This window comes from Hypanus sabinus, chromosome 1, assembly GCF_030144855.1.
Source record: "Hypanus sabinus isolate sHypSab1 chromosome 1, sHypSab1.hap1, whole genome shotgun sequence".
NCBI classification, from domain to species: Eukaryota; Metazoa; Chordata; class Chondrichthyes; order Myliobatiformes; family Dasyatidae; genus Hypanus; species Hypanus sabinus.
The window spans coordinates 105,819,258-105,841,850 of NC_082706.1; the positions used below are offsets into that span (position 1 = coordinate 105,819,258).

General features: G+C 39.8%; 1 protein-coding gene across 5 annotated transcripts in view; it reads right to left on the reverse strand.

Moving 5' to 3' along the window:
* Positions 1–22,593, reverse strand: part of bbs9 (Bardet-Biedl syndrome 9) — a 396,619-nt gene that overhangs the window by 100,860 nt on the left and 273,166 nt on the right. For all 5 annotated transcript variants that reach the window (XM_059973612.1, XM_059973602.1, XM_059973581.1 and 2 more), the window contains one exon: positions 18,510–18,729. In XM_059973612.1, the coding sequence (XP_059829595.1) occupies positions 18,510–18,729 (220 nt within the window). The remainder of the gene's footprint in view (positions 1–18,509; positions 18,730–22,593) is intronic.

Below are 22,593 nucleotides of genomic sequence, written 5' to 3' on the forward strand. Positions count from 1 at the left end.
CTGCATCTATCCTGGCACCAGACCTTGCATCTGACTCTTTGACAAGTCAGCCCAGTATACAACTTGCAGAAGATCAAGCTGGTGGTGGTGTTCTTAACTGTAGTGGTGATCATGGGTAGGAATATCAAGGGATGGAGCTTCCACCACCCTGCCCCATTCCGCACTGGATTGTGAAGGTTGTAGTTAAATATAACTTAGAAGTAGGCAATTCAGCCCACCATATTCATGCCAACCAGTGGGCACCCATCCACCTTAATCCCAATTTTCAGCACTTGGCCTGTAGGTATCTAGATGATTTAAGCACATATCTAGACACTTCTTAAGTGCTATTGGATGAAAAATTTCTCCCTCAGATCCCTTCTGAATATCTTACCCTTTACTCAAAATCTATGTCCTCTAGTTTTATTCACCTTTGAAAGGGAAAAGATTCCTGTAGACTACCCTTCAATTTTATATACTCCAATCATGTTCCCTCTTAACCTCTTCTGCTTCAGGGAGAGCAGACCAAGCCTCGCCAGTTTATCCTCATAATTAAATCACTTCATCCCATGCAACATCATGGTGACTCTCTTCCACACCCTTTGCAGCTCTATCACAACTTTCTTACAGTGTAATGACCCTACCATTTATGGTGTACAGTATGTCCCAGCCTCATTAGTACTTCCAAAGTACTTTACCTCACATTTACTGTATTAAACTCTATTTGCCATTTCGCTGCCCATTTCACAAACATTGATATCACCTTATAGCTGCAAACGACCCTCCACACTGTCAACAACTCTACCAATCTGTGTCATCTGTCTCTTACATTCACATCCAAGTAATCCACATATTACAAACAGGAAGGGTCCCAGCACCAAGAAACACCACTAGTTACAGGGATCCAATCACAAAAATAGCCCTCTTCCATCAATCACCCAGTCTCCTATTGTCAAGCCAACTTTGGTTCTAATCTGCTTTGGATCGCATGCACCCCATTCTTTTGGACCAGTATCCCATGCATGACCTTCTTGAAAGCTGTAATGAAGTCCATGTAAGCCACATCTAATATACTTTGTTATCTCTTCAAAAGATCCATTCTGAATAATCAGATAGGAACTTTTCGTGACAAAGTCATAGTGGCTATTTCTGATTAGACACCATCTTTCCAAGTGATCATTCATCCTGTCAGTCCTTTCTAGTATCCTCTCAGATGCTAACGTTAGGCCCACAAGTCTATACAGGTTTTCTCAGGTTACAAAGGGTTCCATTCCTATAAACTGTCAGAAAGTCAGAGATGCAGATGTGAACAGAATTCTCAAGCAGCAGCAGCAGATGCCTATAGCCCCACAACAGCCAGCAAATCCATCTTCCGCATACTTATTTCCTTTCTAAGAACCTACCTTCGCCTTTTATATTCTTGGCCTCCCACATATCCTGTGATACGTTTATTTTTTCATTTTTATTCAATTCTTGATTTCCCTTGACATGCAGGGTTCCCAGTTATTGCTAACCTTGACTTTCACCCTTACAGAAACACAATGGCCCCGAACTTACACAATTTATGTTTTGAATGCTTCTTAATGTGCAAATGTAGACTTATCCCAAGAAGATGATCCTAATCTACCTTTGCTAGGATCTGTTTTATTTTAATGAATCTGCCTCCCAGCTCAATTTAAGACTTTTACGTTCCTGGTCCATCTATTATTATTTCCATGACACGGAAAAGTAAGAACTTATGGTCACTATTTCCAACATGCTCTCCACCAACAGTCCCTCCACTTGACCAACTGCATTCATAAAATAATGTCTATTAGACCTCCTTTCTTTAATGGTCTACTACATACTGCGTCAAAAAGCTCTCCCAGACACACCTCAAAATTCCCCCAACCCCCACCTCCTCAATCCTCCAAACAATTTGCTGAAGCAATCCCAGTCAAAGTTTGGGAAATTAAAATCCCCCAGTACAATAATCCAATTTGCCCATAACACTAGGGGATGAAGGAGATTGAGTGTTAGTTCTTTGAAGCATTTGGGATTCTAAGGGTCTCAGGGAATTACAAAGCCTTTAAGTTCTCTCCCCCGTGGCTTTTTATAACGGAGGGTGTAATGAGTTAAAACAGTTTGAATTACTTCACTTACAGAGAATACAGCAAGGGAAGGTAGCCAGGAGTGCAATGGAATCAAGCTCAAGGGGGCAAAGCCACTGATGTCATATTTCTAAAAATGCTGACAAACAGTTAAAAAAGCCAATGGTATTTTAACTGAAAAACAAGGGAACAAGATATCTTGCTACAATTACACAGGGCTTCGTGAGACCACATCTAGAGTATAGTGTGAGGTTTACACAAGAATGGATGTTTTAGGTGGAGTGTACTGTGAAAGTTCACTGATCCAAGAATTCCAGGTCCAAGGTGACTGAAAGGAAGGAAAGAAACAAACAAGAGGCAAAAGTAAGGGAAACCATCAATCTGTGGATTACTGTATGAAGATACCAAATCAAGTTTTAATTATCATTCAATCCATACAGTTGAATGAGACAGCATTCCTCTGGGGCCAAGGTGCAAAACATTCAAAGTAGCAAGCAAACTTAAAAATAGTGAGTGACACTTAAAAAGCGAGTAGCATAATTCAAAATAGTGAGCAAAGAAGCATATTCACTTGAAATAAAAACATATACATAGTCCAAGACCCTGTGTGACAATGTCTTGCAATCAATGGTACAGTATCCCAGCAGGTGCATGCAATCCAACCTGTAATTCCACCACTCGAACATGGGAGGACAGCACCGATGGGAGAGGCCAGAACTTAGCTGCGTGTGGACACCATACTGTAGCGCCTCTGTGTCTCTCACCTGGTCTGCGGCAGCAGGCAAGCCCAAGGCTTAAGATCTAGTCCTTGCTACAACCAAAGCTACACAGCTCCCATGTCAACTGTTCCTTCTCCAGACAAGGATAACAGGCCTGTAGCAACTTACATTATCACTGTCCAACAGAATATTGCGATTGCAAGTGAAATGTCCAAGACAGTTTCCCTCGGTTATACTGCACCAACTTTGATAATTCCAAGTAGAGGCAGCAACACAGCCAGGTCAGCTCCTCCAAACCCAAACTGGCTCCTCTGACACTCTGGCAGGTTCCTCTGATATCCTGATCATCTCGTTCAACATTCCGGCAGGCTCCTTCTCCACATCCTGACCATTCCCTTCAACACCTCAGCCGCTCCGCCGACAGCAATCCAACTACTCTGATCAAAGAGCAGCTCACTGATGGACTATCCCTGAAGTACCAGAGGTTCGTGGAATAGAACTGTCTTTGGATCATAAGAAACAAAGTTTACAAAGAAAAAAGAATTTTCGGTTGGCCCTGAGAGGCAGCTGCATTTGCACATGCCACAATCTTACCAGAGGAGCCTTGGGAGCTTGTACTTTGCATGATTTGAAGTGAGTGAGTCTACTAACAGGTGTCTGTATCTGCACCTCTAGTCAGTAACTGATTTGGATCAAGCTTTGTCTTACCAGAAACAGGACTAAAGTACTGTTGCAAATGGTACTAAAGGCCAGTGCAGGTTATGACAGGTTACTACCGTTGGTATCCTAGATCATGTTATCATCCAAGCAGCTTCCAAACGCCCAGGGACGGAAAGATACTCTGATAACTGATGGCAAGGACCAATGAATTAAATGGTAAGATCGTAAAACAAAGTAAGAGCTTCCTGGGTTCATTATGAACAGGAATAGTTTACATTTCACTAATTATTGGGAACTCTTATTCCATAATACTTCCTTCAGGACATAATCACAACTCAGCATGTAAAGCCTGTTCAAAATGCAAAATGATTTAAAAATTAACTGAGGGATGGGCATAAAGAGAAAAAAAAACCACAGAAGGAGGACATTCAGCCCCTTGTGTTTGTTCTGCCTTTCAGTGAGATTCTGGCTGATCTTCACCTTCCTGCATTGACCCACATCTGTGGTTCCCTTAATATCTAAAAGTTTGTCCATCTGAATATAATCAGGACCTGAGCTCAAGGTCCCTTGAGTAGGGAATTCCCAATATTCACCACCCTCTAGGTGGAGAAATTTTGAAAGTGCTTTCCCAATCACATCTACTTACAGTAGTTACTGACTGAGGAAGCAGTGTGTTTTTTAGCTTCGTGGATTGTAAATATCAACATGTCTGCACCTTTTACACAGTTCAACAAACTGATCAGCAGCTTAAAGAGGTGTAAAATCCAAAAACACATCTGGCATACCTTCCATATGTAGTAAAATACCAATTCTTATTAATTTAGATTTAACAGTGAAATTGCAACCATTAACTAGAATGTTTAACATTCTGAGAATGAGATACCATAGACTGACACTAGTCCCTACAATGTAGAAGCAGAAGGAAGAAATATTGATCAAATGCTCCTGCAGAAAATACTTTCTTTATAATTCAGGCAATTAATTAAATGCCACACATTTTCAGCTTAAACAAAATTGAACTAGTTAATTAACTTGCATTGAAAAATATCAACTCTGAACACAAGAAAACAACAGTGATGATATTCAAAGTGAGAATAGCTTCAAAATAATGAGTGACATCATGGTATTTTAAAACCAGGTGAAAAAACAATAACAATACTGCACTAATACAACTGGTACAGTTTCATTTAACGTATGTGGAGGAAAAGGACTACTTGCAATTTACTGAGATTCCACATCCTAAATGCTGCTAGCAGGAAAACTTGGAGCAGCCCAGAACTGGGCACAGGAGAGAAATTCATTTCACAGAGTTATGGCATTGTTTTATGCAAATTAAAGTGGTCAGACAAGTGGAAAGGTGTAGACACTCCTGCAAGAAACATGCCCTGTTTTGAACCAATTGCTTCACCATTTGATATCCAGTTTGATTTTAGACCAGTTAATTTGGAGGAGCTGATTTGCAACAAACAAGCGTTCTGACCTATGGTACTACACCATCAAAGGTGGGAAGGGGAGAGAGCTATGCAAAAGTGAAAATAAAAATTAAACTTTTAAATTTGAAGCATTGCTGAATCAGAACCCATGTTGCTCAGCACAGTGAATAGAACAGTCAGAGTTAAAGCTAGGCAGTAGAGCTTTGGAAGACAGAAACAGAGAGCAGAAACAGGAGCAAGCCATTCAGAGCACTCCGCCATAGCCCATCAGGCTAAATCAATACCCTGCTCCTGCCTTCTCCTGACATCCAGAATCAGGTTTATTATCACTGATATATGTTATGAAATTTATTGTATTGCGGTAGCAGTATAGTACATATAAAAATTTCTAAAAGTTAAAAGAAATATAAAATAGTCCAAAAAAAGAGCAGAAGAGTGAGGTAGTTTTCATGGACCATTCAGAAATCTAAAATCCCTTCAAATTTACAGTCAAGGTAATAATGGAGAGCAGTCAGGTGCATTTTAGAATTGGTAGAGTTAAAGAAGTTAAGGATCGGGATGATGGGGATAAAGTTTCAGGCATGGCAGTGTGAAGTTAGATGTTACAGAGGTGGAAATGGATCAAAATTCATAGACATTAGGGATAGTCAAGGGAAAGATTAAAAGCAACCCAATGGAGAAAACCTTTTTACACAGGGGATGGTGGATATATGGAATGAGCTGTCAAAAGAAGATGTAGAGGTGGGTACAACTACAATATCTAAAAGACATTTAGACAGGTTCATGGATAGAAACGTTTAGAGGGTAATGGGACAAATGCAAATGGGACCAGGTTAAATGGGTTTAAGGTCAGAGATTTAAAAAGGAGATTAGGGAAGTCTGAAGGAGCTCGTTTCTTCACACAAAAGGCAATGTGTATTCGGAATGAGCTGCCAGAAATAGTAGATGACACATTAATAGCATTTAAAAGCCACTTATATAAGTACATAGATAGGAAAGGGTTAGTGGTCTATGGGTCAAATGTGGACAAGTGGGACTAGCTCATTGAGCAGCACAATCGGCATTGAGAAGTTGGATCAAAGGGCCTGTTCCTGTACTGCATAACTCTATGTTTTAATAGCTATGTGTGTGGGCATCATACCTATAAACTTCGCTGAGCTTTTTGAAGAGATGAGCAAAGATAATTGGTGAGGGCATGGCAGTAAATGTTTTCTACATGGACTTTAATGCTTTCTAAAAGGAACCTCATTGTAGGCTTATCTAGAAGATTAAGGGATATAGGATACATGGAAACTTGGTAGAATGGATTCAATATCAGCTTGGCCAAGATGACAGAGAGTAGTGATGGAGAGTTGTTATTCTGACTGGATGTCTGTGACTAGCTGTGCTTTGCAATGACTGAACCTGGGATCCCTGTTTTTGATGTACATAAACTATTTGGATGAAAATTTAGGTGGTTTACAGACAACACAAAAATTATTGAAGTTATGGATAGTGAAGAGGGTTTTTCAGCAGGATATACAGTAGGTAGGCTGGAAAAGTGGCAAATGGAGTTTAATCAGGACCAGTATGAGGTGTTGCACTCAGGGAAGTCAAGTGTAAGGAAATGGCAAGACTCTAAAGGAGCACTGATACACAGAGGGATCTTGGGGTCTAAGTCCACAGTTCCCTGAAAGTAGCAACACAAGTGGATAAGGCAGAAAAGATGATGGCGGCAGTAAAGATCAACATCATTGGTTTGGATATGGAGTAGAAGAGTCAGGAGGTCTTGTTACAGCTGTATATACAATTTTAGTCATGCCACATTTGGAATATTGGTTCTGGTTCTGTTTACTGTATTACAGATAGGGTGCTTTGGAGACAGGTGCCTATAAGATTGCCTGAATTACAGAGTATTAACTATAAGGAGTGGTTGGAGAAACTTGGATTGTTTCCTCTGAAGAGTCAGATGTTGAAAAGTGTACTTAAAATTATTAGAGGCATGGATAGGGTAGATAGTCCATGTTTATTCCCAGGGTGGAAATATCAAATATTAGAGGATATAGCTTTAAACTGAGACAGGGGGCATTTATAGATTTAATGCAAGCTTTTATTTTACAAAAAGAGTGAGAGATACCTGGTAAAAATAAATATGTTAGTACATTTAAGGGGTATTTAGACAGAAAAATAAACAGGAAGGGAATGGAGAGAGAGATCATTTATAGGCAGATGGGATTAGTTTCAACTGGCATTGTGGTCAGCAGAGATATCATGGTGTGAAGGTATTGTGTTTGCTGACTGCAAAGCTTCAAACCCTATCTGTTATAGAAAGCTACAGGTACCCTCACTAAAGCGAGATTATAATGTAACTACTTACTCTTCAAAGCTAGCTCGGTTTCCCCTCCATGGCATGTTTAGCTGCCAATATCCACTATTTGAACAGTGCCCCCCACCCCCACAAAGGAGGAGATACTTCCAGCTAACAAAGTTTAAATACAGTTCATTTATTTTTAGTGATACATGATTAAATCTAGAGAAAATTCTTAAACCACATAGAAAACCCTCTGAGTTTTAAGATCATAAAATAGATTTCCAAATATAAATGATTTCTAAAGTAGAAAAGATTTCCAAAACACAGATACAATTCCTATAAGTTAAAAAGACATACCCATGAGTCACAGATGAACAAATCATCAGTTGCAGAAATTGAAGGCAGCAGAATAGATTCTAGTTCACCCTGCGTTTTTGTCATTCTTGACGTTCCTGGGCCATGACTAATAAGCCTGCCAGCTCGCTACATTTATACTGTTTTTCTGCCACTTAGTTGACTTCACATGTATATGATAGCTTTTTCTGATACCATTTTACACAAACTGCCGAGAAGCTTCTGGAAATAAGAATTCCCAGATTCCTACAACTAATGCTGTGAAGCTGACTCTTTAAGCACTCAAACCTTTCAACTACTAACGGATCAGCCATTTGATGTGCTAAGTAATAAAATCAATCTGGTCAGCAAGCTTCCTTGAACTAAATAATTTAGCCATATTGTCTGGTTTGAAACAAGCTCAATTAAATAACTCCATTGCTTTACACTTCAAGTCTTGAGAAATTGGCCCAGGTGATATGAACCAGCATCTTGTGTTCTATAGACAGTGTACTTGTTCAGCTGTTCTTTTAACTTCAGATTGATTATTGCTTGCCATTTACATTAAGAACTGAAGTCTGGCTCCCATTTATGACAAGAAGCTAAACAAAGAATATTAGTTGGAAGTTTATCTTACTCAACACCACCCTCGACATTTCAGCTGCTATGTTGAAAAGCTGAGCTTGGCACAAAAGATAAGTCCCCTGGCCCCAGACAATGAATATCTATCACAATGGACCAAAGAGCCTGTTCCTGTGCAGTACTGTTCCATGTTCCAGGGCACAATCTACAGTTCGGTGCTCCTGCTACAAAGCCCTGGTCATCTGGCGTTGATTCTGGGAGTTCCAAGAAGTAAAATTCCCCAGTGGAGCTAAAAATGGAATCTGCATGGGAATCACAGGCACACAGTCCTATCAGGTGAAGTTTGAGGCAGATATGCTGTTTCCTTAAACAAATGCTATAAATCCAATGCTGTATGTGTTACTGGATCGCAAATTTCCTTATTTGTAGACCCCAGTCAGCTCGGAATGGTAACAACATGTCCTCCATGATGTCCATCAACATAGGTGGACCAGAGGGCTGTTTGCTGAGCCCCTGTTCTACTCACTTAACACCTAGGACTGTGCGGCTAAGCACACAAAAGCATATTCAAATTTGCTGATGACACCACTGTTGTGGGCCGAATCGAAGGTGGTGATGAATAAGCATACAGGAGAGAGATTGAAAAATTGTCTAAGTGGTGTCATAACAACCTCTCAATCAATGTCAGCAGACTAAGGAATTGATTATTGATTCCTGGGATGGCAGGACTTTCACATGAAGAAAGACTGGATCGACTGGGCTTATACTCGCTGGAATTTAGAAGATTGAGGGGGGATCTTATTGAAATGTATAAAATTCTAAAGGGATTGGACAGGCTAGATGCAGGAAGATTGTTCCCGATGTTGGGGAAGTCCAGAACGAGGGGTCACAGTTTAAGGATAAAGAGGAAGCCTTTTAGGACTGAGATGAGGAGAAACTTCTTCACACAGAGAATGATGAATCTGTAGAATTCTCTGCCACAGACAACAGTTGAGGCCAGTTTATTGGCTATATTTAAGAGGGAGTTAGATATGGCCCTTGGGGCTAAAGGGATCAGGGGGTATGGAGAGAAGGCACATACAGGGTTCTGAGTTGGATGATCAGCCATGATCATACTGAATGGTGGTGCTGGCTCGAAGGGCCGAATGGCCCACTCCTGCACCTATTTTCTATGTTTCTATTATAGACTTCAGAAGAAGGTACCCAGAGGTCCATGAGCCAGTCTTCATGGGAGGATCAGCGATGGAGAGGGTTAATAACTTTAAATTTCTGGGTCTTACTATTTCAGAGGACTTGTTCTGGACCCAGCATGCAAGTGCAATTCGGAAGAAAGAACAGCAGCACCTCTACTTCCTTTGGAATCCGCAAAGATTCGGCATGATATCTAAAACTTTGACAAACTTCTATAGAAGTGTAGTGGAGAGTATATTAAATGGCTGCCTCATGGCCTGGTATTGAAACACCAATGCCTTTGAACGGAAAATCCTACAAAAGGTACTGGATTCCACTTGTCCATCACAGGTAAGCCCTTCTAACCACTGAGCACATCTATATGAAACAATGTTATAGGAAAGCAGCGTTCGTTATCAGAGATCCCCACCACCTGGGCCATGCTCTCTTCTCTCTGCTGCCATTAGGTAGAAGGTACAAGAGCCTCAGGACTCTTGTCACCAACAGGTTCAAGAACAGTTACTACTCCTCAACCATCAGGCTCTTAAATAACAAGGGCTAACTGCACTCACTTTCCCCATCACTGAAATTTTCCTACAATAAATTCACATTAAGGACTCTTTATCTCATGTTCTTGTTATTTATAACTATTTATTTATATTTGCATTTGCACAGTTTGTTGTCTTCTGCACTCTGGTTGATCTTTCATTGATTCTGTCATAGTTATTATTCTATAGATTTGCTGAGCATGCCCACAAGAAAACAAACCTCAGAGCTGTATATGGTGACATATATGTAATTTGACAATAAACTTTACTTTGAACATTGAACTTTATTCAGTAATCACGTGATGCAGCATTTACAATGCATTTGAATGTATTCAATACATTGCAATAGGAGGTCACAGTGAGGACTGATAGGAGTAAATAAGTGGCTGTTTTGACCAGCTGTGAACTTCAAGACTTTAATTAGGGTTGTTCTACTTTGAATTTTAAAGCTGGAAAGCATAAGTATGACCCAACAACTTAGCAGTTCAGTGTTACTACATAAATTTTTGTGCTACCATAAATAAATAAAGGAAAAGCTATCAATTTGCATTACCAGCCACACTTTAACCCATTCCCAATTTACGACAGAAGTGGTAATCCTTCCAGCTATAAACATCAGATCAACACTTTGATCTCAACATAGTAAATTTGTGAGCTCATTAAGGGCTTGTAGAATTGCAGAGTACAACACAGCTGCTTATTGTTAAAATTACTCCAGTTATGTTATTAAAATAGAAATTCAATTAATACTCTACAAGACTGCTATTTACTAAAACTGCTCTTTGAAGTCATGGTAATTTTAGACATAATATTTTACAATAATCCTGTATTTTTTAACTAGAATAAGGCCTAACTGTTAAGAATATTAACAATTTTGACCAGAACTGCAAACACTAATCTGTCAGATTTCAGATCATCCACAATACTACCCTTCAAGTGTCTGACACAGGCACTAGTACAAATCACCATAGGACAGGGTCTCACTGGCAGCTTTTGTACCCAATTTACTTCAGCAACTAGCTGAACCGTTGGGAATTAGACTGCAATAAGCACAAAGTTCAGTTAACCAGTGAGGTACAAAGCATTGTATATTTTTTCCTCTTCATTGTCTTGTATAATTTATGTACAATTTACATTGTAAGTGTTGTCTGTACCTACATGCTGTGATGCTGCTGCAAGCAAGTTTTCCTTGTATTTGTACCTCATTGTACAGGACAATAAATGACTGGAATCATAGTTGGGGATCTTATCACAAAGATCAGGGATGGCAGTAGCATGAATGATCTCAATATACACTGAATTACAAAGGAGATCACTCCATTCCAGATCAGCTAATTACCGACCACTCTACTTGAAGGCTGATGCCTTCAAAATGAGATCATCAGATGGCTGAAGGGCAGCAGAATGAGGTGGTTTAAGGAGATCTCGTTGGTTGCAGCAGTCAGGAATGGCTGACCCTATTCTCTTAGTACTGCTGTTCAGGAACCAACTTTGCAGATGAAGGGAATTTTGCAGCTAGATAGAATATTTGATGAGTTAGAGGCAAGAGAAAACATTGTATCATTTTCTGATGTTATGTTCTCGATTCCAAGTTTCCAGTAGATCAGTGGAAGGGGACCTCAGATGGATAATCAGACAGTAAACACCACCCATTGCTCACAGTCAAGTGTCTCACACACAAAATATTGGCCACATAATTTGCTGATGTTGGCCAGGAAAATGGGAAAACTCCCTGCTCTTTGTTAGGTTATATCATTATAGCACCTTTTATTTTCCTATCCTATCCAAGGTTGGTTAACAAGCTCAGTCTACACCTGCCACCCAAATCCTTCTCAACTATCACTTCGATTCTTACCACCTTCAATAGCACTTCATACTAAACATTCTCAAATTGTTTAAATTCCTCCACAGCTTCACCTCATCCTCTTGTAAGCACCTCCTAATCTAATTGGTTCATGCTGGTAAAGGAATTTCATGGTGAAAAGTCTACTGAAAAAGCCCTTGATGTGTCCTTCCCCTTCTTCACACATCTGAAATGGACTGTGCCAAAGGACTGGATCAGTGGGTTCATACTGCACTCATGTGAGCACAAGCACTGCCAGCTCTGACACTGGGCTTGAAATCAAATCTCAGAATGGGAGAAGAACCATCCACTGATTATGGAAACCAAGGAGGTGATGGAATGAAGTACAACAAGCCTCACACAGCAGGACTTGTTTGAGAGTTTTCACATAGAAACAGGCTCACCAATAAAATGCTAATCATCAACCACCCATTTACACCAATCACTTTTATCTTTATTCTCCACATGGCCCCATCAACTCACTTGATAAGATTTTTTATGGGTTAGGGCACCAAAGGTTACGAGAAGAAGGGAGGAGAATGGGGTACTTGATGGTCAGCAATGCCTGTTGGGCCAAAGGGTCTGTTCCTTTTCCATTTCTACGTTTATAAAAATGACACTGAATTAATTGTGAACCACCTATCAGTAACTGAAAAGTCAAAATTACAGCTGCATGCATCTCCAGCTCAATGACTTATGCTCCCAGACCCACAAAACAAACACTGCCAACACTCCTGACTGCTGCTGTTTGGTAGCAAAGTGGCATAATGAGTAGAGCCATAGTCTCTTAGAATGAGAGACTCAGGTTCAATCCTGTCCTCTGGTACTGTCGGTGTAGAGCTTGCATGCTCTTTCTATGACCACATTAGGGGGACAAATCACTCCCTAACCAACACTGCAGGTACTGCCAACACTCCCTAACTACTTTGATGAGAGATCCCAGGCATAAGTTAATCATTTGACTTTCCATGCAGCCTGACCTACTAAGATTTTCAATAATGTTCTGATTTTATTTCATATTCTCAGCATTTTCAGTTTCCTTTTACTTTCAACACAACTACCACTGCAGCCAGCATGAGCACTTGGACCAAACAACACTGCAGCCAGTTCCAACTGTGCAGCCAACACCAGTGTTGATAGGAAGGGCACAGAGTAGCGGTTTTCAAGCTTTTTATGCCATGGTCTTCTACCATTAACCAAGGGGTCCATGGACCCCAGGCTGGGAACCCCTGGCTTAGAGGGAATAGGTCAAACACACTCAAATAGGTCAAGGGATCTGCTTCCATGTTATACAACTACTAAATGAAAAAACACTGCAGCCAGCTCCAGCACTGCGTAGATACTGTATGTCTGCTTTACTCATACATATATACCTTCTGTGATACACAATTTTAATTGTGGTTGCATCACCCTGATTCCAGGCTTTTGCTACTTTTGCAGGGAATGAACAGTGAGAAGACTGACAGTATCAGAACTCTGATGCCGCAGGGCAGATCCCCATCTGTGGAAGTCGGCCTTATGTTGGGATCAATGGGAGATGTACCATTAATAGTTGTCTCAAGGAGGACTATTATCTTTTAGGTGGCTGCTGGTTCTGTAGGTGCTGACAGTGGTGTGGAGTTGATCCTCCTTACACTGTACTTAAGGAACCAAAACAGGTCGGACAGCTCTGTCAGCGTTTATTCTTCAGTCAAACCTCATCACCCAATCTACAATTGGGGCTACACTTCAACAGTATAATATTGACTACAAAGCACTTTTTTCCCATTTATATATTGCCCATTACAATAGGTTGTTCCTAAACACTTTTTTCAGCTTGACATTGTCTTCTACTTCTCTTGGTTGTTCTGTTCCATTTGTATACATCTGTTCTATTCCCCTCAGAAGTTTCGAGTTCTCACCACTCTGTGGGTTCTGACATCCATTGTCAACCAACAATCACTGTCCAACAGCAACAGTTGGAGCAAGCTGGAGCAGAAAGCTTGCCCCTCCTTCGACAATGTGCATCCTTGTTAAGGACTAATGTTCAACATCCTAATCTGGGACCAGTGTTCCTTGTACAACTGAACTAATCTGTCCGCCAAAGGGCCTGCAGTTGTGCATTACAGTTCTAATGCAGTTGAACTCTGCTGAATGTCAGTGTACAGCATGCAAAGACTCTGTTGCTATGACATCAAAGCAGTGATGTTTAATATGGAAACCTCTAACATTAGTCATTTTACTTTTTCCAGCCAAAGTAAGCAAGGATTAAAATTGCAATAATACATTAACAAACATAATTGTCCTTTTCTTTTACTGTAAACAAATTGAAACTCTCAGGTGGAACATGGCCTGTACATAAATGTTTTGCTTCTGTGTTAGATATAGCCCATCTATAAATGCTAACAGCTGATTTTTCACACAGGAGACAGTGAGACTTAAAGGGTTAAAGACTGACTGCAGATTGCATAAACTTGGCTTGTACTCACAAGCAATCTGAAATAATTAATGGATTCAAAAGGGAATGTAAAGAAAACTACTTCCTCTGGTGGGAAAGTTCAAATTGAGGTGGCATAAGTCAGCCAGGCTGTTGGGGATGAAATTAGGATGCATTTCTTTACACAGTGATCATGGAAAACAGAAGCTTATTCCCCAAAATGTTGCAGATGCTGGGGGCCAATTCGTTGGCATGTATTTTCAGTGGTGAAAGAGGCACAGGGATTCAAAGGGCTTCCTGTGTTGAGGTAATAGGGAATTATATTGAGCCGCCTCAATTAACCCAAAATATCTTAATATGAAACACTGCTCTAAACATTAATTATGTTCTTTACATGTTATTGTTGCATTCCTGAATGATCTGAGATAACAATAATGCAACTTCAGGATTTTCACACATGGCTGCTGGCACATCCTGTGTGAAGTGGGTTAAGCAGCCTTGTTGGATAGGTTGCAGCAGGGCTGAGCCACAGAAACAATGAAATGCCTGTTCATTCACTTCAAATCACTGTGATATCGTTCAGATTCTACACTATTTTTTCATTACTAATTCAGAGTCATTTGGTAGTTCTTCATTTAACATGGAACTCTTTCCAAAATGTGGAGAGGCCAAATAATTCAAAAGCCCTGCAGGATTGGTTGAGTGTGTACATAACCACTTAATGGAGTGACAAATTCTAAATTTAGTTTCTTTTACAGTGTTCCATAAAAAGTTTGCAGCCAGGGATAGAACATGCTGTAGGTATCATTTCCTAACTTGAAAGGACTCTTGATGTTCTCAATTCCCTATCAGCCTGAAAGCCCACACAAGCTTATCCCTATTTTAATGCCATTGGTTTTCCCAGTATAGGGATGTTCAAATTTCAAAGTACATGTCACAGTATTCTACCCTGAGATTTATTTTCTTGCAGGCATTCACATAGAACAAAGACATTCAATAGAATCAATGAAAAACTGAACACAAAGACTGACAAACACCCAGTGTACAAAAGCAGACAAATGGTAAATAAAAAAATAAAGCAAATAAGTAATACTGCACATGAGCTATAGAGTCCTTCAAAATGAGATTGTGGAATCAAGAGCTGATGTGAGTGAAGTTATCCTTGCTAGTTCAGAAGCCTAATGGTTGAAGGGTAATTAATAACTGTTCTTGAACCTGGTGCTATGGGACTTAAGGCTCCTGTATCTCTATCCTGAGAGCAGCAGTGAGAAGAGAGCTTGAATGGTGAAAGGTCCTTGATGATGAATGCTGCTTTCTTTTGGCAGTGCTCCTTGTATTCAATGGTGAGGAGGGCTTTGCTTGTAATTACTGGGTTGTATCCACCACATTTTGTAGGTCTTTCCATTCTTGGGCATTGGTGTTTCCATACCAGATTGCGATGCAACCAGTCAGAATACACTCCACTATGCATCTATAGAGCTTTGTCAAAGTTTTAGATGACATGCTGAAACTGTGCAAACGTCTAAGGAAGTAGAGGTGCTCAAAATGTACAAGCAGTTCAGACTTCGTCCTCCCCAATTCTTTGGCTCCAAAACGTGCATGAACATTGCTTGTGGCAGCAAGCACTCTGACTAACAGCAACACCCTTAGGCCCATCATCATTCAAATCCCATGTGGAAAACTTATGAAAATTATAATTTTGAACCAGAAAAGTTATGGATAGTCACTAAAATCCAACTGTGTAATGGAAGGATCTGTCACCCCTGCCCAATCCTGCATGGGCGTCACACCAACATCTGCCAATGTGATTAATACCCAACTTTGGTAACTAACAGCTATACCACATACACAAAATAATGCTGATGTAGTATCCTCTTTTAAGCAGTTCAGACTTTCAACGTTGCTAACTGCGAAACAGAAGGTGACAAATTTTAGCCACCTCATTCACTTTAGCAGAAAGTACAACAAATATCATGGCCAAGGATGGCTCCAATTCAGTGGGCTGTGAGGTGCCTGAAGAGATTTTTATGGGAACAACAAATTTTTCCACAAGTGGGACAGAAGGATCATGAAAAGTGGGTAGGTGTGTAGCTGTAAGCTGACTTGCTCTTTCTGCCACTTCCATGTGTGCTCCTCATGCAATGCCATTTTGATGCTCCTTCTCCACAAGGTTATTGGCCTGAGATTGTCAAGAGTCAGTGGGAATGTTGCATTTCTTCAAGGAGACTTTGTGCTCATCTTTGAATCTTTCCCTGATTTCCTGTTAATCTTGCTCTCCAGATTTTCGGCACCTGAAGTCTCTCTTATGTCTTCATTTTGCAGTTCCACTGCAAAGTCTCTTTGAGGTATCCTACTTGAAGAAGTTTTCTTCCTCTCTTATACAGTAATTTTGTGAGGTCCTCTCTCATTGCTCCACCTCTGTGATCTCTGCTACTCTACAGTTTCTCAACTAACACCTGTTAACTTGCGCTCCTCCCTCTCCCCCACCCTTTTATTCCGGCCTCTACTCTCTTTCTTTCCAATCCTGATGAAGGTTGTCAGTCCCCAAAACCCCAACTGTTCAAATCCTTCCACCGATGCTGCCAAAAATTAATGAGTTCCTCCAATATTTTGTGTCTGCTCAGGTAAATTTCCAGCATCTAGACTCGTTTGTTTCTCCATTTAGGAACAGAGTGCCTGGTTTAGGGACCTGGTAGCACTCAGAAAGGAGAAAAATCACCTGTATAATTTCATTTTCTTCTCACTATTTAACATACCATGAGATCAACCTTGACATACACACACAGACAGAATGAGAACACAAGGTTCACGTCACCACACATTTATTCCTTACTTTTATTCACTCATCAAAAATGCAACTTCCTATATTTTCATTTGTCAAAAGTGGTTGCTGACAAATAATTTGGACAATGTTAACCTAGATCTCTTGAACTCATGGTGTAACCTGGATTATCAAGCACATAAATGACTGTCTAAACTGCCAAATATAATTGGAATGATGTTCCAATATTCTGAAGCTCAGACTCCTTATCTGGAGAGTTAAGTTCAAACTACTATGGAAATAAAATTCAACAGGACAAAAATTGGAATGAAGACCTATTATCAGTAATAGGGGACTACAGAAACTCAATGTAAAAAACCATCATGGGTCACAGGGAAGGAAAGTCTACCCCTCCCCTCCCCCACCTTAGTGAATGTTGCTCTAGGTCCACATGGGTGATTGACTTTTATCTGTATGTATCTACTTTCAGGGTATTTATAAGAAAGGGATAAAAGGTTGTCAGCAACTGGAGCGCTGCTGTAGTCTACACAGCAGAGTGTTTGTCTGATGTAGGATAGGGCTCATTAGAATTGAACACTTAAATTTCAAACCATTCTTGTGCCCACATCTACATTTTGATGTTTATGCTTTCCTAAATTTTATGCAATTAAATTGTAAATTACATCATGCTATATTATTAATGGAATAAATTAGGTTTTAAAACTTTAAGTAATTTTTTATTGACCTAAAATGTAGAACAGAAAAGCTAAATTTATGTTAAACCTCAGAAATTGGCATGAAAAAATGCCAATGTTCTATAGAGAAAGAAGTAACACTGGTAAAAGCAACAAGCTGGGTTTTACAGCAACTGTTTATCAAATGGTAAGAGGTAGTGAGATTTGTTTAATAAACGCTGCCCACATTTGCAACATCCCAGGAATGAATAAAGACCCATATTCCCTGAATATATGACATTCGACAACTTGGTAGGTAAGAAAGAGAAAGTAAATGCAGGTGCTTACTCCTCCACAACCTGAAAACTCTTTAGTCTGAGGATGGTGGTTCATTCTCATTTGTCTGACAAACCCAGAATGTGAACATTTCTTCCAGTTTCAAATGGACATCAAGGGCAGACTTTGTGGTAGATAAAATAAACTCCCTGTTGCAGCAATCTTTAACTCTGCAATAAAATGTGTATGTTGTGGATTGGTAAAAAATAATCATTCCTCGCAAAGTTTCCTATGAAAGGTTAAAGATAAAATCCAGCGTTCCAATGCTGTGAGGTTAAAAATGATTTATGTAAAGCCAACACAAATATTTGTTTGAGTGTATAGGAAGAATAAAATGCTTTGAAATGTCAAAGCTACCAGCAGTCCAATGGACTTAATGAAAATAGATTTTCCATAATGCACAGCTTTTTAATTTTAAGATTTCTTATCTTGCATTGTTATAATCCTTCACCAAATCTGTTCTCACAAATTACAGCACATTATCCATTAGTTGGTTAGCTTTGCGTAAACCATTATTCCTTTCACACAATGTGACTTATAGCAGATAAGCACACGTGTGTTTGAACTATAAACGTTTACTGTCTACTGCTGTGACTTTCACACTGAAACATACAGCCACATAAAACAATATTCACTCTTATTCCAACAGCAGTTCCTCTCCAAAGTCATCTTTACCTGGTACATTGATTGCATGCTGTGGGGCATCTGCAACTAAGGACAGCTGACCTCCTTTGCTCAGCCTGTCACACAAGAGGGTAATGTGTTTCTTTAACCTGCTGGTATCTTTTGGCATGCTGAGTTGGTTTGTGGGGTTCAATGCCTGGTCCTTAGACGTTCTTGAAAGACAGGTTCTGAGTAAGTGAACAACAGCCGCATCAACACACTCCTCCCAGCCCTGCAAGGTCAAGAGATGGAACAATCATCGATTAGATGGAAAATTGATCTACAAAAGTTGCAATTTCAAATCTGATTCAGATATTCAACCACAGAACCATTTATTTCATCTACTGCTGTTTAACAGAAACTATGGATCCTTGCTCTGGATTGTTCCCTGAACAAGCCAAAGAATCAGGTGCCAAATTTTGTTTGTGCCAGAGATTGAATAATCCAAGAATAATCCTATATATGGAGGACAAAATAACTAGCCTACTCAGGGATTACATTTTAAGTTAATAGACTGCAAATCGGTAAATATAGAAATACATAATTTTGCTTTGTGCATATTGTGCAATACCTTAATGACAACAGCTTCACGATTACATTTTCATTCTGTCTTCAAGGAAATCCATGTTCCATTAAAAAGACATTGAAATTTACTTACTAAATTGCTCTGCTTTTCCCTTCTTCAGAGTGATTCTGATAACATAGGTCTTACTAGGCCTTTGGCTAGCTGATCTAATATTTCACAATATGTGGAGCTAATAGGTCTACTTGCATCCCATTACATTCAGATTTGCTTTTGCTTATATGTGCCAAAATGCTTCGGAGAAAATGGACTGGTTTGATTCTTTAAGTGCAGTCTGTATACTTCTGTAGGTAAATACGTATGATCAGTGAACCTGATTTTCTGGCGCTGATGGGATAAGGTATCTTGCCGTGTGCAGCAACTTTCAGTTAGCAGTAGAACTCTCACCAAAGAGGGCTAACTCAATCCAAACCAAAATGTTAACTCTTCCATTTAATGAAAGCCAAGAGATTGGTATGTTTTGCTTTAAGTTACAGCAGCCACGATCTGCACAACATGCCTTGCGATTTTCTTTACCACAGCCAGGTTGTGGTGTGAGTGAACCATATGTAAACTCCATTTAAAGCCTGGCTGTAAGCCACTACATGAGCTGCAATACTCAGTGAACAGGAACACACTATAGAGCTGAGTTGTAACAATAACTGTCTCAGACAGTAGTCTACGTGGAGAGAAATAGAGAGATTTGCAGATGCTTTGCCATAATTTTCCATTGCAGCATAGGTCAATTTCTATAGGTCAATCAGGCTGGTAATGATGGTAATTGAGAAGGATAATAAACTTAAGAATTTACAATGTCTCTTTATTTAATTTAGAATAACATTGTTTGGATATTGGGCAAGTGAGCTGCTTTGCATGACTGTTTACGACTCAACATACTTTGTTTTATAAATGCTAATTTTAATAATCTTTTCTTAACTAAATAGAATGAAGAAAATAGATAAAGTAAACATCACTCCTAATTCAACCTTCCCAAACAATAGTTATGCTAGAATTCTACCAACTTAAAGATGTCTACTAGGATTCTTTAACCTAATAATAACTGCTAGCTAAATATAAGTTAAAACCTAAAACCAATAACAACTACTAACTATTTAAGTTGCTGTTTGAATTTTACTGTTGACTAATTTTTTAAAAATGTTTGTAACAGTTGGTGTAAAGGTGGAATTTAGATAGGAATTGATGTTCTGAAGATTCAAATAAATTGTTCGGTAGATTAACCTTCAAAAGGAAAGGATTACATGTTGCCATTTTAAAAGGTGATTGTTTACTGCTGTCCAAATTAAATGTATCAGTCATTAATTGAATCGCCAGCAACCATCAGGATTGTAAGGTTTGTTTAATATTTCAATTAAGCTCAGTTGGGTGGACAGGTTGAATAGAGTGGTCTGCCCAAAAAAAGTGCCAGTTGCCGCTGATGGATATGTAAATTAAAAGGGCAATTAAACAGGGATCTTAGCAAAAATGCTAGGGAGGGATGGAGGAGTTGGCTAAAAGAAATTTAAGTAGTTATTACCGATGCTGAGAAAACCCAGGGAAACTAAACATGTTATGTTGTTTCAGTTACATGATAACTTCTGCTAAGAATTTAGACTACTGGTCTAAATAACTAAACTATGTTGGTAATGGAGTGGTGTACATCTCTGATATTTGGTCAAAGCAATTTCAGGAAAGCTCCCAATTCTCATTATTTCAAGGAAGTGTGCAATGCAACTGAGAAACTGATCTTTCTCACAACTAAGAGAAAAATAAAATCTGCGTGTATTAAGATATGAATAGATCATGAAAGGTCATGTAATTGGAACAACATTGTGTGTTGCTCTAGATTTCCAACATATTCAGAGTCTCTTGTACTTATGTGGCAATATAACTAGTACTTGATCCATCAAACAGGCAGTGAGTGAGAGCCCAGGTCCTGCAGAAAATAAGCATGGCGCAGCATGAAAGGAAGGGGTGGAGAAGGGTGAAAGGGGAGGGGGGGTTGAGAAAGGGCTGGGACTGGAGTACAGTCGCCACAATGAGGTTTGTTGTGATTGTAGTTGGGACAGTCTTCTCAACATTCAGTAGGATCAGCCACCGTTTATTCCTAGAGTGCAGAACATCTGCTTCTAAGTGGGGAACAGGAGCTGCAAGTTGCAGGTATTCAAAAACTTTACTGCCTGTTGCAGAATGAAATGGCATTGAAGAGCAGCCCACTTTAAACATACTCCTTGTTACAAAATGGTAGATCTCATCTCTCAGGAAACTTGGTAAGAGTTGCTCAGGCAGAGAAGGGATTGGCGTAGAGCAGGGAAGAGAATGCTCCAGCGTCATGTCAAACTGCAACCTAACAACAAGCGATGTTAGGGCACTCAGCGAACACACTGGAGTGAATGAGAGCTCCAACCAAAAGGTAGCTTGTGTGGCAGAGGTAGAGGTGGAGAGGAATGTGAGATGGTATACACCAAGGAAGCACAGAATCTCTTGGTGGAAGTGATAGAGGGAGCACACCAATTCACCCACTACCCACCTGTGTGGGTAGCGTGCCACATCTGTGCAACCCATACTGAACTTATTAACCAGCACAAAAGCCAGAGGTCCAGACTGGAAAAAAAGTCACCCGCAGTTTTGATGTGGAACATGGTGGAATAAATGTTCTATTCCAAATTGCATCATGAAAATAGCAGACACACAGGAGAAAACATTCAAGGCTGTGTTTAATCTCTCTTTAAAAAGGTGTAACATTCTCCAACTCATAAGAATCCTTGGCCAATGATCACTTAGTGGAGGAGTATTGGATAGCATTAAGATCTGAATCTATACATCAAGAGCAAACAAAAGCCCTGATGGGTGGAGAGGGCCACCCAAAAAAAGTACTTACCCACATGGCCCACCAGTAGAAGAATTTGTAGTCCCCACTTCCTGTTATAGGAAGGATATGATTAAGTTAGAGAGTGGTCAGAAAAAAATTACAAAGTGATTGCTGGGACTGCAGGGTGAGTTACAAAGAAAAACAGGATTGGTTGGGACTGTTTTCCACTGGAGTAAAAGAGACTGAGGAGTGACCTTATGGAAGCTGGTAAAATGATGGGCATAGATACAGGATAGGTAAGAGACTTTTCCCAGGGTAGTGAAGTCTAAAGCTAGACAGCATAGCTTGAAAGTGAGAGGGTAAGTTTAAAGGAGACGTGCAGGGCCTACTCGGGGAAAGGCTATCTTAGATTGGCTGTTGTGTAATAACAATAATAATAATCTTATTAGGGAGCTTAATGTAAAGGAACCCTTAGGAGGCAGTGATTATAATATGACTGAATTCATACTGCAACTTGAGAGGGCAAAGCACAAGTCAGATGCATCAGTATTGCAATGGAATAAAGCAAATTGCAGAGGTTTGAGAGAGAAGCTTGCCCAGGTAGATTGGAAGAGGAAACTGGTGGGAATGACAGCAGAGCACAGATGGCCAAAGTTTCTGGGAATAGTTCACAAAGCACAGGATAGATATGTCCCATGGTAGAAGTTGTTCTCAAATGGTAGGGG